The 15,717-nt window shown below is 49.8% G+C and overlaps 1 protein-coding gene across 16 annotated transcripts in view; it reads left to right on the forward strand.

Moving 5' to 3' along the window:
• TACC2 (transforming acidic coiled-coil containing protein 2) overlaps positions 1-14,574 on the forward strand; it is a 227,728-nt gene extending 213,154 nt beyond the window's left edge. For all 16 annotated transcript variants that reach the window (XM_070470314.1, XM_070470321.1, XM_070470316.1 and 13 more), the window contains 7 exons: positions 1,687-1,830; positions 2,282-2,358; positions 3,843-3,886; positions 9,971-10,131; positions 10,352-10,458; positions 11,117-11,237; positions 14,355-14,574. In XM_070470314.1, the coding sequence (XP_070326415.1) occupies positions 1,687-1,830; positions 2,282-2,358; positions 3,843-3,886; positions 9,971-10,131; positions 10,352-10,458; positions 11,117-11,237; positions 14,355-14,420 (720 nt within the window). In that variant the 3' untranslated portion in view covers positions 14,421-14,574. The remainder of the gene's footprint in view (positions 1-1,686; positions 1,831-2,281; positions 2,359-3,842; positions 3,887-9,970; positions 10,132-10,351; positions 10,459-11,116; positions 11,238-14,354) is intronic.
• Positions 14,575-15,717: the final 1,143 nt, after the last annotated feature.

A 15,717-nucleotide genomic window follows, 5' to 3' on the forward strand; every position in this document is an offset into this window, starting at 1 on the left:
GAGAAGTTTCCCTTTTGACAAGCATAATGTTGAAAACATTGCAAACATCACAAATTAACCCCTACATGGGAGAGGCTCTGCCCTCCAGTCTGGTGGCCCTCTTTCTTCTAAGAGGTCAGTCTGCCTGCTCCCGAGAGCTGTTAGCTCTGGCTGTTGGCTGTTCTGCTCAAATGTCCTGCCATGGAATACCTTTAGGACCTGAGGCTAAAGGATCCCTGCATTCCATCTGATGGGTGGGCATCCCTGATGTCTGGTTGAACAAAACTGTGTTCTCCCCTCTGAGCAGCAGTCGTTCTGGCTGCACCTGAGAGTTAACCCAGATACCCAAGATCAGGCTGGGGTGTGACAGCCACACAGCAGACGCTTGCTTCCAGGACAGTGTAAACCGCTTAGTTTATCATGCATGTGTACAACTAACTGGTCCTAACCCCGTGACCTCCAGTCCTATTCATTAAGCTTCCACCTGTGTCTTCCGAGCTGTCTCAGGTTCCTTGTCTCTGAGGCCACAGTAGGGTAAGCATACCTGTTCCCGTGACTGAAGAGAGAGATTGTGCTCAAGCACCTTCAGGTCACTCCCTTCCCACTTCCTATTGGTTCTTTAGTCTCTGCTTCCACCTACATGATCAGTCCTCACTGTTCCATCCCCACATCTCTTGCTTCTACATCACTGTTCTGTTCATGGCTCCGTTTCTTCTACATGTTTCCCAAGGAAGAAGCAGTTCCCTCCTCCCACCGTAGCTCTGCATCGAATCAGACTCTAGTAACCAGGGTGGAGGTTTGCCTTGGCAACCACGACGGGCCAGGAGGTTAATGAATGGGACTGGGAGTGTGATTGGTTTGGCGTTTCTTTGCAGTAGAGCTAGATTGACAACCCTGCTGCGCTGGTTGGTGGTGTTCCTAACACTGCTTTTCAAGTGTGTTGGAAACGGCTAAGCGTTTGTGCAAAAGGAAGAACAGTCAGTGTAGACCTCTCCTCCCTGGTGACCAGCCAGTGTCAGTTGCGGGCAGTGGGGAATCACAGTGCTTCTCCAGGGTCTTATTTGCACACATTCATGCACATGGATATTGTCAGTAATCCAGTTTTCTATTTTCCCATTGACACCGTTGAACTCCAGTGTAATGCTCACCTTTTGGCATCCAGAAACTAGTTCACTGTTGACTATAGTAGGTCTTAAAAACTTTGTATGACTTATTTATATACTTTCAAAGAGAGCTAACCGATGCCCCCTAAATTGAAATGTGGACGGTCTCACAGAAACCATCAGATCTGTGTTTATTCAGAACGAGGCAAACATAGAGTATAATTCAGCATTGTTCACCGTCAGGCTTTTATTTTGGAAGTGGTGCCTGCTGGAAGGTGGCCTAGGTAAATACTCGCTGTGGCTAAAAGCCTCTGTGTCTGATAAACAGCAGTCATAAACAGGCACTAGACATGCTTGACTCCAGGGGCCAGGAGCCAGGGAGGCCTCCGCCACCAGCCTCTTTGTCAGCCTGTGCAGATGCAAAACGATAGACTGCTGTAGATTGTATCCGGCATTCCCCCGTTCATTAGTCTTAGCATTTTCTCATACTTTCGGTGTTCTTTGTTTCAAAACCATACAACTGACCCATTCATGAGAGGATGAATGCAGTTCTCTTTGTCAGAAGCATGATGTTCACTTTTTAAAATTAAAAACCGTTCCACAGAGAGAAGCTGCTCACCCACCGGATGTCTCCATCTCCAAAACAGCCTTGTATTCCCGCATCGGGACGGCCGAGGTGGAGAAACCCGCAGGCCTTCTGTTCCAGCAGCCCGACCTGGACTCTGCGCTCCAGATCGCCAGGGCAGAGGTACCGTGGCACGCAAGTGCCTTCCAGAAGGCGGGGCCAGCTCTGGGTGCCTGCAAAAAGTTGTAAATAAACATACGTCCCCATGGCCCACAAAGCCAGCATCTCTGGACACAGACCTTCTCCTCTGACCATTGCCGGCAGAGACAGGTGGCAAACCGTGGGTTTTGATCTTGGACACTATTGTTTAATAAGCCTTTGTTGGCCTCGTTTGATTTATGACAACAACAACAAAAGCCCACGCATTTTTGTTGCTCTCCAAGGGCACTGTGAAAGTCTGGTGAATGGCTTATTTCTGTCACGCTTGGGGAAATTCTCTCAGTACAGTGATTGTTTGGTGTAGCAGGTTTTAATCCCATGTTTGTTCATGTCTCCTTGTCTTGGTCTGTGAATTGCTCACATCCAAATGGACTCATCTGGGACTAACCTTGCCTCTTCTTCGCCCTGATACTAGATCATAACCAAGGAGAGAGAGGTCTCAGAGTGGAAAGATAAATATGAAGAAAGCAGGCGGGAAGTGGTGGAAATGAGGTCAGTTGTGATACTCGGGCTTCCTGGTTACCTGGGGAATGCTTACCTGTGATTCGATAACAGCTAGAACTGGTGTGGCCCCATGAATGGTGTCCTCTATAGAAGTTACTCTATTCCACAAGGATTCTTAGTATATTACTAGTATTAAAATACCATGAGCACGAGTTAAATAATGCACTGATTGGAAAAGACTCTGATGCTGGGAAAGATTGAGGGCCGGAGAAGGGGCAGCAGGGGATGAGATGGCTGGATGGCATCATCGACTCAGTCGACATGAATTTGAGTAAACTCCAGGAGATAGTGAAAGAGACGCCCAGCACGTTGCAGCCTGCAGGGTCACAGGGAGTCGGGCATGACTTGGCGACTGAACAACAACAAAATATACCTACAATGAAAAACAAATCTCCTTCCCACTCAGCCTCTGGTGCCACAGCCAGGTACCTGCTATGTCCCATTTCATAGGTGTATCCTTTCACAGGTGTATACTTCTTAGACTTTTGCATTTCTCATCCCAGATATGTTAAGGTATCAGTATAACCTCCTTTTTCTTCAGTGTAGTATAGATGTATACGTGACCCTACATTCTTTTTTAACTTACCATAACTTAGACAGATTTTTATATATCTCGATCTTATTACTCAGTTGCTTGACAGTCCTTGTGAGGGTCTAATATAATTAATTTCACCAGTCTCAATGGATAAACATTTAGGGTGTCTTCCAAATTTCACTTGAGTGATTTATTTTCATTTTCTGTATATAGTCATAGAAGTATGACGTCTACCACATGGGAAGCACCTGCTATGTGCCAAGCACTGAGCTTTTGGCTAGAGGCATACGATCTGTTTCTCCCCACAGCCTTTAAGGGGACAGTCCAACCCTGTTTGAAGCCTCAGAGATTAGGTTAAGTGACTTGACCAAAACCAAAGAAAAAAAGAAGAAAATGTTCTTGGGTTCTAAAGAGAATCAGGGAAGACTTCTTGGAGGAGAGAGCATTTGAATTGGACATTGAGAAACAGATTCTGACAGGTAGAGATGGAGGGCAAGTGAACAACCATGTTCAAGGCCATGGAGGTAAGAAAGCTCAGAGCAGATAAGAAATCATTTGCTGTCATTGAACCACTGTGTTCACAGGATGGCATGGAAGGAGGTACAGTTGATGAAGAAGATCAGGCCTAGGTTACAGAAGGCTTCGACTATCAGACTGAAGTTTTAGCCTGATTTTTTTCAGTGGGCAGTGGAGAGACACAGAGTGTTCTGTATTATACAAGGGAGTGATGTGTTCAGAGTTGTGCATGAGGAGCATGAACCTACCTGGGTCTGCAAGGAGAGAGCTGAGGTTGGAGGGGACCCTCAACCTCTGAGCCACTGGGACCCATGAGATTTGTCCTCTTGGACAGGCTGTTGATGTTAGTGCACGGGCACCCGCGTGAAAGTAAAAACCATTGTGTGGTCCTAGTACCAACCTGTTTCCACTTCTCTTACAGGAAAATCGTGGCCGAGTATGAGAAGACCATTGCCCAGATGATAGGTGAGTGTCTTCACTGGCAGGGGCTCAGGCCTGCCCTGAGGTTTCTGAACTGTAGGGAGGGCTTTGAAGGTAGAGACCCAGAGTGTGTTCCTCTCAGGCTTCTCTTAGCGCATGAAGCCCTTTGGGGAGGGACCAGAGCCTCCCAGAACGAGGCTCTGCCGCAGGCAAGTGAATCTGGGGACCTCCTGGAAACACCCGCCCACACGTCCCTTAGTATGCAGTGGGGAGCCATGGCCATCACCTTGATGGTCACCATTTGACCCAGCCAGGATAGCCTACCTCATAGGGGCCCAACCCTAATGAAAAGATTGGGGTTGGTTCCTAGGATGTTTGGAGGCTTTTTTGCTCATGGGAGAGAATTAGATCTCTAACATCAAATTGCTAAACCCTAATATAGATTAGATGCAAGCAAAAAAAAAAAAAAAAAAAATACCCCACTGGCCTTTACACAGGGTCCAGGACAAGGAATATTAGAACATGTGACAGCCCAGCTGCCTGCCCCTATTAACTGATCACTGCTGTTTCTTCCTGAGGTTGGATACTGCCTCAGAATCTGTCTTGACACAGCATCCCTGGCAGCCGGTACTGACAGATTACTTTGGCCTGCAATAAAAGAAGGCCTCAAGTAACCAGACCTCAAGTAACTGGCTCTTCTGCTCTTGAAGAAAAATCAAGAAAAGACCTTGCAGAAGCAAGCCCAAGATTTTTCACTAATCATCACTATTTAGAAATGCTGTTAAGACTCTGGGGGTTTTCAGGTGTGGAATTTTTGCTTATTTATTCATTTGCTTACGTCCATGATACTGGATTTAAATTTTTTTTTTACTCCTAAGGACATGTGCTCAGTGCAGACCACAGTTTCTGTGTTCCAACTTGATGCTTGTTTCAACTGATGACTTCTCATCATATGAGTCTACCATACCTCTAGCTTTTGTCCCAAGATAAACATGACAGGAGCCTTGGGAACACGGAAGAAGCTGCCTATTGAGTGCTTTCTTTTCAAAAAAGCTTTCATTTTGGTTTATTTTAATAACAGCCATTTCTCCTAGAGCTCAAGGGAAAGCCCATTGGGGTCTTTTTTTGAGAATCTGCCTCATGGTGTATGCTTTCTATTAAATGAAACCTCTTTGTTAAATGGGTATAAGAATTTATGGATACATATGGATGAGATTAAAAGAAAAACTCTTGGAACTGAAACTGCTGCTGAACGTGGTCAGAAGGAAGCATTTATATCTTCCAATATACACTGTTTGGCGAGCTGAGTGAGACCTTTCCACCTCCCGGAGTCTTGGGATGTGAAAGCATCACTCAGACCTACCTGGCTCATCTAGAAACGTCCTTCCACACCTGGGAGTCGTACATTTTTACTTTTATTCTTGATGATGACGGTTAGGCCAGTGTTGAAGAGAACGTGAGCCTTCGCCCTGACAGCAGGCTGCCCACAGCAACCTAACTTACTTGCTCAACTGGCAATTTGATAGAAGCCGACATTTCCCTCTTGAAAACTGATAAGAGTCAGAATCTCTAGTTGACGTAAGTGGCCTGTCCTTACGTGGTCACCCTAAGTGGAGACAGAAAGCTTATTCCCCTTTGATGCTTTTCTTGCTGCGTATCTGCAGGTGATAGTCGTTAGAACAGTTTTCAGTTCTAGACAATCTGAGGAGCGTATGGAACCCTGATTCCAGGGATTAAGGCCACACATGCCCAACCCTCTCCCTTCCCAAGAGACCTGGTGTGTTTGGCCTGAGGGTCCATCTCTTCCAGAGCTCTAAGATCACCCGCTTTGAGCGATTTCCTGTTTGGGGGTGCTTGAGCGCACTCCCAGTGGCTCTGCCAGCCCCCCAACATCCCTGGCTGGAAGCAGCTTTGTCTCTCTGGTGGCGCCCCTTTGTGTGTCCCCATTGCCACTCACTGTCCTCTTCATCATCCACGTTCCCAGAGCGGGTCTCCTCGGAGCACAGTGGCCCGTCTCTGCATGTCATCCATTAGTCGTTACTGCAGGTCGCCGACTGGGGCCTCTGTCGATTTCAGGGTCCTCGTCCTTGCCGAGGACAGCGTGGGGCTGCAGCACAGCTGGGACTCACTGTAGCTGTGGGCGGGACCTGCCTTCTTTCTGAGCAGGAAACCCACCCGTGTTTCTTATCTGGATCCTGTCTCTTTCTTCTCGTTCCCACTCACCCACCCAGCATTCCTCACGGAAGGGCAAACTCAGACCCAGAGAGCTGGGCAGTTCAGGGCCCAGAATAAACGTAACAGCATTCTGAGGTTAAAACCAGCTTCCACTCCACCTCCACTAGCCTTTCCTGGTTCCCGCCTGGCCCCCCTGGCTTCCATTTAACCTTTACAAATGCTCTATGTCAGTGTAACATCTGTCCTGCTATCACTGTTCATTCTCATCATATGATACTAAAGAGACTATATTTCATTAAGTTCAAATATCGACTGTTCAGAATTCAGAACAAAAAAGGATTTCTGTGCTTTCTGCATTCCAGGTTGTTGCAATTGATTTTTTTTTTTTTTCCTGCTTTCCTAACAACTGCCCTGATTATCTGTTTTGCTTCCATTTTCTGTTGCTTCTTGCCCTTTGCTTGCAAAACAAACAGGCAAGCCTGGTAAGTAAATGCTTTTTCACCTAATTTGACACCCGCCCATTGCAACCCTTATTTGTTTGTTTTTCTATTTTTGTTACTTTTGCTTTTGTGTTTTGGCTGCATTCCCCACATGGTTTTACAGTGTTTTGCCTGAAAAAGCCAAAAAATCTCCAGGGCCATTGTTTTACTGTTGTGTCTAGAACATCTTGGGTTTTGAGCTGATTTCCTGATTTGAAGAACCTAGCAGCATTTGTCATTTACAAAAAAAGACGTGTGAAGCATTCTCTCCTTTTCAGTCTCCTGGGAACAGGGAAATTCTATTTTTACAAGGGTTTTGGGGGGTGAGGAAAGGAAGCCTGAGGCAGTCTAATCTCAGATCCAGGAAATCAGATGGGTTCCGTTTGATAAATGACTCCTTTACCAAGCCAAGTGAAATGTATACATGGCCTGAAACCAGCCCAGAATGTGTATTATACAGCTTGCTGAGAACTAAGGAAGCAGCTAAAATTCAAAGAATAAAAACAAGCATTTGGTTACTGGTGGAACTTTGAAGTGCCCTTTCTTTTAGGAGTCTAGATGTAGCAAGCAGATTGTCGGTGGTTCTGGTCTCACTATATGTTCAGAAGCTCCCCCTTCGTGGGTCCCTGCAACTTGACATCATAGCAGTTCCATGAGATGGTGATGCTGTTGATAACGGAGTGCTGATACTGACTTCTTACTATATGTTGAGGGCTTTATATTTAATCTTCCCCAAATGCCATAGATATATCCTCTCATCCCGTGTTTTCAGATGTGGAGGACAGAGCTGAAAAACTCTGCCCAAGGTCACACTGCCAGGAATTATTAGAGCTAGGATTGGGACGTGGGCTGTCAGACTCTGGCTCCTGGTTCTTCAGCTCTGCCCTGGGAGGAGAAACTAAGAGGCAGGACCTCAGGCATCTTCCTGGCCTGTGGTTCTCCAGACATGGTCCCTGGACCAGCCATCTCAGCATCGCTGGGGACCTTGTCACAGGCGCAGATCCTCAGTCCCCCTGCAGAATGACCGAATCAGACCCTGCTGGGCGGGCTCAGTTGCCTGCATTTGAACAAGCTCCCAGCTGATCAGGGTGCATGCTCACATGTGCAAAGCCCCTCATTTTGGAACTGAGGCCCTGGGACCTCAAGTGAGGACTTTGAGCAAGTTTACGGTCAGGGCTGGAGCCGAAACCACAATGTGGTCCCTGTTGTGTACTCTTCACTCCTGTCCACACATAGACAGGAAAACGCCTGACGTCGGGATACAGAAAGGTGCCCATCTATCAAGAATCTAAGGGGAAAGAACCCAAAGCAGCATCTCCCCACTCTTAAGGGAGCTCCATCCTTCCACTGGAAGGACTGATGTTGAAGCCAAAACTCCAATACTTCAGCCACCTGATGCGAAGAGCTGACTCATTTGAAAAGACTCTGATGCTGGGAAAGATTGAAGGCAGGAGGAGAAGGGGGCGAGAGAGGATGAGATGGTTGGATGGCATCACCGACTCAATGGAGAGGAGTTTGAGTAGACCCTGGGAGTTGGTGATGGACAGGGAGGCCTGGCATGCTGTGGTCCATGGGGTCTCGAAGAGTCGGACACGACTGAGCGACTGAACTGAACTGAACTGATCCTTCCAGTTGCGTTAGTAAGAGGCCCACGTAGAGACCCAGTTGCGAGCACAGCCTTGGGTCTGGTTCTGGCTCTGTTGCATCCTCAGTGAACAAGGGACTAAGCTTCTCCTGTGCGGGAGATTGGAGTTCAGCCTCAGGGCCGCCCTGCTCATTCATTCACTGCACGACCACAGGCTTGTGTTGCGGCGTCCTGTTCTCACAGGCCCTGTTCTGGGCCTGGGACAGAGCCGTGGACAGAAGAGACTCACAGGACCCTGCTCTCGTGGAGCGTGCATTCTGTATACAAACACGTGCACACCCACATGTCTGGAGCGTGCATTCTCTATACAAACACCTGCACACCCACATGTCTGCAGCGTGCATTCTCTATACAAACACGTGCACACCCACATGTCTGGAGCGTGCATTCTCTATACAAACATGTGCACACCCACATGTCTGGTATGACGATGAGGAGTGGTCACTGCCGGACGTGGTGCTGGGTGCTCAGTTGCTCAGCCATGCCCCACTCTTTTTTTTTTTGCCATGCCCCACTCTTTTGCCACCCTGTGGAGCCCCATGCCAGGCTCCTCTGTCCATGGGGTTTCCCAGAAAAGAATACTGGAGTGGGCTGCCATTTCCTACTCCAGGGGATCTTCCTGACCCACGGATTGAACCTGTGGCTTCTGCATTGGCAGGCAGATTCTTTTATCATGGAGCCACCAGGGAAACCCATTCTGGGCATGCAGACGAGGTGTTTCCCACGTGGGTTCGGAAAAGGTGTCTTTGGGTGAGGTGGGGCCCACTGGGGGCTCCAGGCCAGCTTTCCCAGCGGAGGCGTAGCGGTGCTGAGAGCAGAGAGCATGTGGGGTGGGGGTTTATTCCAGTGCAGAGGGGGGCCCCTGGAAGGAGGGGTTGACCCGGTTTGGACTTCTGGAAGCTCAGCCCAACTGCCAGGTGCTGGCCGAGGGGCCCTGAATCGAGAGGACGGTCAGCCCAGCGCCTGACGTGCAGGAGCCCAGTATTCACGGGCCGCTGCTCTGCCGTGGCGGCGTCATCGTTGACAGGTGCTGTCCATCCTCCGGCCCAGGGGCCCTCCCAGGTGACCTGAGCACGGACAGGGGCTCCAAGCAGGGCTGCTCCCCAACACTGACTCTCTGCTGCTAGCAGAGTTCCGGACCGATCAGAGCAATCCTTGCCCACGCAGACCAATGACAGGATGGCGTGCAGAGCCTGCCACCAGGATCAGCTGCTCCAGACCGGGCCAGAATTTAATTGTTTTGTGCATAACTGAGAAAGTCAATCCGACAGAAATAGCTCCATTTTCCTGGGAGTTATGGCCCTTTTTGTGTGGAGCAGGATTCAGGGCCACAGTTATGTGGGCTTGGGGTTCATGGGATGTTTTAAGGATGAAGAAGCCTTTTTCTTTTCCTATGACCATCTCTGTAGCTTCATCACGCTTAAGAAGGGGGATGAGCTTCCCTCACAGCTCAATCTACAGCACATTTTATTCTGGGTCAACACCAAATTCAGTATGGATCGGTCCTTATGCTGTCAACAACCAGATAGAATCAGCAGGGTCTCCAGGCTAGTTTAAGGGGCTGCAGTGATCAGGTTAAAGGATACTGGTTCATTTCCAGCCCATCTAATGTGGTCCAGGCCTAGGCCTGGGATGCTGGAGCTGTGAATTTTGTTCCTTCAGAGGCAGAGTCTGGGGGGGCTTGAGGGAGCGGGTCTGTCTCAGCTGAAAGCCGAGATCCAAGATGACCCACAGGTCAGACTTGAGCTGCACCCGAGGCCTCAGCTGGCCCCGGAGACCCGGTCCAGAAGCTGTGGGCTCCATCATTTTGTTCCCTGTGTCTCCCACCAGAGGATGAACAGAGGGAGAAGTCGGTCTCCCACCAGACCGTCCAGCAGCTGGTCCTGGAGAAGGAGCAAGCCCTGGCCGACCTGAACTCCGTGGAGAAATCTCTGGCTGATCTCTTCAGGAGATATGAGAAGATGAAGGAGGTCCTGGAGGGCTTCCGCAAGGTGTGTTGGTGTTCGTGGTTGGGGGAGGGCGAGATCCGCGTGGTTGGGGAGGTGGGGTGGGTTGGGAGCACCGTTGGGGTGCTCTGGAAGGCCATCCTCGCAGAACGGGGGGTAGGACTCGGCGGTCAGGGATTACACCTACATCCGTGAGCCTTCGGGGTCCCCAGCCCTCCTTGGATTTTCTTCTGTGGGCTTGACCCCTGTGCTCTGTCGTCGTCAGAATGAAGAGGTGCTGAAGAAGTGTGCACAAGAGTACCTGTCTCGAGTAAAGAAGGAAGAACAGAGGTACCAGGCGCTGAAGGTCCATGCGGAGGAGAAGCTAGACAGGTAAGGCCACTGGAGTCTGCTCCCAAGGGCCCCTCAGTAGCCAGCCCTGGCCGAGGCTGGCTGGGAGCTCCCTGGCACCCCTGCCATTGCCTTGGGATAATGGATAATTCCCAATCCCAATCCCACAGCTGAGTGGATAATCCAGCTGCATTTTTCAATACAGTTTAAGATAACGCACTCTCCATCACTATCCATCTTGATAAGTGAGGGATGTGTGTTGCAATTTCCAGGGTACACACTGGAAGCATCTCGGCATCACAGGGATGGGGGGTTCTCATTGGCTCCTGTGCTCAGACCCCCGTTGGAGGGAGCTGGAGCCAGATGGTTGGTTCCCCTGCCCAGGTTTGAAGGGCTTCCCGGGTGACGGTAGTGATAAAGAACCTGCCTGCCCAATGAAGGAGACATAAGAGATGCAGCTTTGATCCCTGGGTCGGGAAGGCCCCCTGGAGGAGGGCATGGCAACCCACTCCAGTATTCTTGCCCAGAGAATCCCATGGACAGAGGAGCCTGGCGGGCAACAGTCCATGGGGTCGCAGAGTTGGACACGACTGAAGCGACTGAGCAAGCACACGTTCCCAGAGTGGGGAGGAAGAGGGTGGGAGGCATCTCCAGGGAAGAGTGATCATCTCCGAACCCCATCCTCAACCCGTTCCTGCAGGGCCAATGCCGAGATCGCCCAAGTCCGGGGCAAGGCCCAGCAGGAGCAGGCTGCCTACCAGGCCAGCCTACGGAAGGAGCAGCTGCGAGTGGACGCTCTGGAGAGAACGCTGGAGCAGAAGGTAACAGGCTGAGGTCGCTGCCTCCAAGCGGGCGGGGCTGGCCAGAGGCTCGGACACACATAGCCGGGCTTCTCACTCTGGGCCACATGCCAGGCACTGCTGGGGCAGGTTAATGCTCACGGCCGCGGCCTTGCCCTCCCCCAGGAAAATCCAGGTTAACCCAGCTCTGAGACTGGCTCCCTTTCTGCCTTCCCTGAAACTCATTTTCCATTCCTTTTCAACATTCGTTCATTTGTCAAATGTTTGCTCAGCAACTGTGATGTGCCAGGCACAGTGCTTTAACCCTTGCACCCAGTGAGCAGGATGGTGCCCACCAGGCAACACCCTGGGCAGAGACACCTGCAGAACATGGGCAGTGCCAGGGTCAGAAAGGCCCCCCAGGTGTCCTTCTCCTTCCGTGGATTGGAGGAGGATCCTTTTGAGGTTTCTCAGCTTGTGCCCAGATTTTCTGATTTCCAGTCAAGGACTTGGTTTCCCTTACACACTCACTCCCTGATTGTCCTACAGAGAAGCCTCTCCCACCCAGGAGAGCCGTGAGGCTGATTCTGAGTGAGTGTGAGCCAGGCAGGCTCCCTCCCTGGGTTTCCAGACATGAACCCCCATTCTGGTTGATTTACTGAGCCCCAGGATGGTCATCGAGGTCCCAGTGGCCAGGGGTCACAGCGCTGCTCATGCACTGGGGTCTTGATGGGCATTGGTGGGGGTGCTTTAAAGGCAGGTGGCATCAGGAGTCCAGTTTGTCTCCCAATGATTTCTGCTCCTCTCGAAGCACCCACCCGGCTTCCAGTGTGACTGGCTGGGCCCCAGGGGTTCTGGGCCAAGCAGTACTAACCTCTGCAGTGGGCAGAGGTGGGCAGGGTATCTACTACCTCTGACATCCCCTACATGGTCTTGGGGAAAGAGCTCAGAACTCAGGAGATTCAGGTCCCCACACCTCCCTGCCGTCCATCCTGCTCCTTGACAGGCCTGGCACTTCACTGTGGTTTCTAGGTCTGTAATGCTGGGGAACTAAACCAGATCTTGAAGGTGTGAAGTTATTCCCTCCTATTTCCATCAGGGTATGATGGTGTTTAAATCACATCATGATGTTAGCTAGAACAGCAGAGCTAAAACCAGTCAGGAGGGATGCTTTCAAGGCACCTGGCCTGTTCAGATGATTATAGTTGCAAAGTGAAGGTGATGGATATTAGGTTTTCTGGCCAACTAGAAGACAAGGAAGAAAGCAAGTAAGCTTTGCACTGATTTGGATAACAGGGGGGAAAAAAATGTATCTGCAAACATAATTTTGTCTTAAACTAAAACTCAGGAGGAGTGGGTCAACCACATGAGTTCTTCCCTAATGGGCCCCAAGTGATACGGAGGGGGTGGTCTCTGTTTTCAAGAGATTCAGAAGTATTATGCCCCCCATCTCCCACCCCAGGCAGCTCTTAGGTGAAGGCATTGGGCATTTCGCCCAGTTGGGACTTGATAAAGGATCTGGGACTTCTGCCTGGTGAGCTGAGCTCCGTGATAGGGCAGGTTCCTGGCTGGTGGCTGACGGTGCCAGGATAGAGCTTGGAGAACCTTCAAGAATCCACAGCTAGTGGGTCTGGTCGTGCCCCTGCGCCATCCGTCACTAGGCATTGTGCCTAACACGTGAAATAGCCAAGCTGCATGGGAACCAGGCCAACCGGAATTTGTGTTTCAGGTTTGCTATGTCTGAGCAACTGTGTGACCTCATGCACAACGCTTAACCTCTCTGAGCCTGTCTCCTCACTGAAAAGTAGCGGGATAATAATGGTTTCTGTTAAGAGATTATGGTGAGAACAGGGCGCAATCCAGGGCCTGCGCTGGGTTTGCACGGTGACAGGCATGTGCTAAAAGTGCTCCAATAAGATGAAACATCACTGCGAGCAGCCCGAGCGGTGATAACAGGAATTCCAGGATCAGTGGCTCGTCCTGCATCCCATGCAGAACCCATCCCCCAGCAGGCATTTCAGTGCTTCCCAGGACTTTAGGCAGGAGGTGGGTCTTGGTGATATTCCTGGCAGAGCTGTCTCCTCGTTGGGGACTGGAGGCAGGACTGAATCTGCAGCTGCAACCGGGACTGAACCTCCTCTGCTAAGGAGGCTGGATTTCTCCGGAGCACCGGCTCAGCGATGAGCGGCACCTCGAGCCCAGCCCAGGTACCCAGGGCATGTGGCTCCCGGCTGGACTGTGTCTTAGGAGGCCCAGAGCTTTCTAGAGAAGGGCCTCCATGCAGTCTCAGAACACAGCCTTGTGACTTAAGACTCGCCTTCCACGGGGACCTCAAGGGAAAGCTGGCCGCACCATATTCTGGGGATACAGAAAGGTCTCGCCCCATAGGAGAGGACCCGTCAAGACTGGCTGCTGAGCCAGAGTGGCATCAGGCATGGCATTTAGTCCATCTGAGCAAAGCCACCACCGTCCGGATGGAGGTGTCACCCCGTTGGATGCCCGTTGCTGGAGAACAGACAGTGCTGAAGATCTCTGGTGTGAGATGAACACGTGGTTGGCTCCTCATGATGGGGCTTCAGGGGATGGGCAAGGTGTGGCCCGAGAAGCCCCTGAAGATGTCCTGTGTCTGCCCTCTTCTCCACACTCCCTGTATCCACAGCACTGCCTCACTTGGCATCCTCTGAATAATGCTAGGGATCCCATCCAAGTAGAATTGCTTAACCCCTCTGGTGGCATTTCTCAAAAAAAACCCACCAAAGAGCTCACTGCAGACCACCCTTTTATGCCCACATCCTTGGAGGCAAATAAGCAGAAGACGATGAATGCTGGTTAAGCCATTACTATGAGCTGGTCACTGTGCTAGGGAGCTTGACATTTCTTACCTCACTTAATTCTGAGAGAGAAGGATGTTATCATCTACACTTTTGAGATAAGGAAACTCAAGGCTCAGAGAGGTTGTGTAACGTGCCCAAGGTCACACAGCTAGAGCTGGGATGCACAGATGACTTGGCTCCAGGTCATTTCTCATGCTGCTTTAGATATCCTCAGGGGGACCAATCAGCCCGGAGGACACAAAAAAGCCCAGTGACCATTCTGATTGGCTTGATTTCCAACAACCAGGACATTTCAGCAACCTCTTTTTTTTGTCTTCACTTGCAGAATAAAGAGATAGAAGAACTCACCAAGATTTGTGATGAACTGATTGCCAAAATGGGGAAAAGCTAACTCTGAACCAAAAGTTTGGACTTGACCGTTGCGTGCAATATGACCGTCGGCACACTGCTGTCCCTCCGGTTATGTGGACAGGTTCTGTTTTCACTTTTTCGTATGCACTACTGTATTTCCTTTCTAAATAAAGTTGATTTGATTGTATGCAGTACTAAGGAGACTATCAGAATTTCTTGCTATTGGTTTGCATTTTCCTAGTATAATTCATAGCAAGTTGACCTCAGAGTTCCTGTATCAGGGAGATTGTCTGATTCTCTAATAAAAGACAAATCGCTGACCTTGGCCTTGCCCTTTGTACATGAGTTTCCAGGGTGAGCGGCTTTTGGATTTAATATGATCATGTACAGCTTGCAAAGGGACTCTTGCCTTAAGGAGTGTAAACTTGATCTGCATTTGCTGATTTGTTTAAAAAAAAAAAAAGAAAAATGCATGTTTCAAATAAAATTCTCTATTGTAAATAAATTTTTTTCTTTGGATCTTGGCAATAAGTGTGGTTATGATTTATTTTCTGGAAAAGGTTGGATCTTTCCTCGCCTTTGTTAAGTCATATCAGATGTAGCCTTTCGCTCTCTTTTCTATCTGGGCTCACTTTTTTGGCCAGATTTAAATAACGTTTCCTTTGTTATCATGGCTGTGTTTGTAAGATGGAGTAATTGAGAAATATTGACTTGCTACTTAAATAATTGAGTATATTAAATTAGCTTGGACTTTGTTTTTACAAATTCTCTTTGACTTTAGGGGGCAAAATCTATTTCCCTTTATTGGCTCAAAGAAGCAGCAGGCTGTCACTCTTCCTGCTCATTCCTTTAGTCTCTGCAGATCAACCCTGAAATGTCCATTCCCGTCCAGGGGGATAGGAAAAGGTGGGCAATTCACCATGGGTGGCAGATAATTAGGCCACTTTGGAGATTAAACGAGGGATACTGGCAGTTAGATTCTCTAATTTCTCCTGACCTTCCCAGGGACCCCAGTTTGGAGGGTTGGTATATATGGGGAGTAGAGGGTTGGGGGAGGTGCCCAGTTTCCCAGGATGGCCAACACAAATCACTTCACAGCTTAAATAACAGAAGTTTATCCTCTCACAGTTTTGGAGGCCAGAAGTCCAAGGCTACCCTCGAGCTCAGCCACCTCACTATACCTGTCCACAGGGCCACCGTGGGCAGTGCCTGGCCTCAAGGACCCCTGTGGGTTGGGATCAGCCACTTTTCTCCTACACTCAGTGTATATAATGCCACGTGCATGTGCCAAGTTGCTTTAGTCATGTCCAGCTGTTTGCAACCCTATGGACTGTGGC

This window comes from Odocoileus virginianus, chromosome 7, assembly GCF_023699985.2.
Source record: "Odocoileus virginianus isolate 20LAN1187 ecotype Illinois chromosome 7, Ovbor_1.2, whole genome shotgun sequence".
Lineage (NCBI taxonomy): Eukaryota > Metazoa > Chordata > Mammalia > Artiodactyla > Cervidae > Odocoileus > Odocoileus virginianus.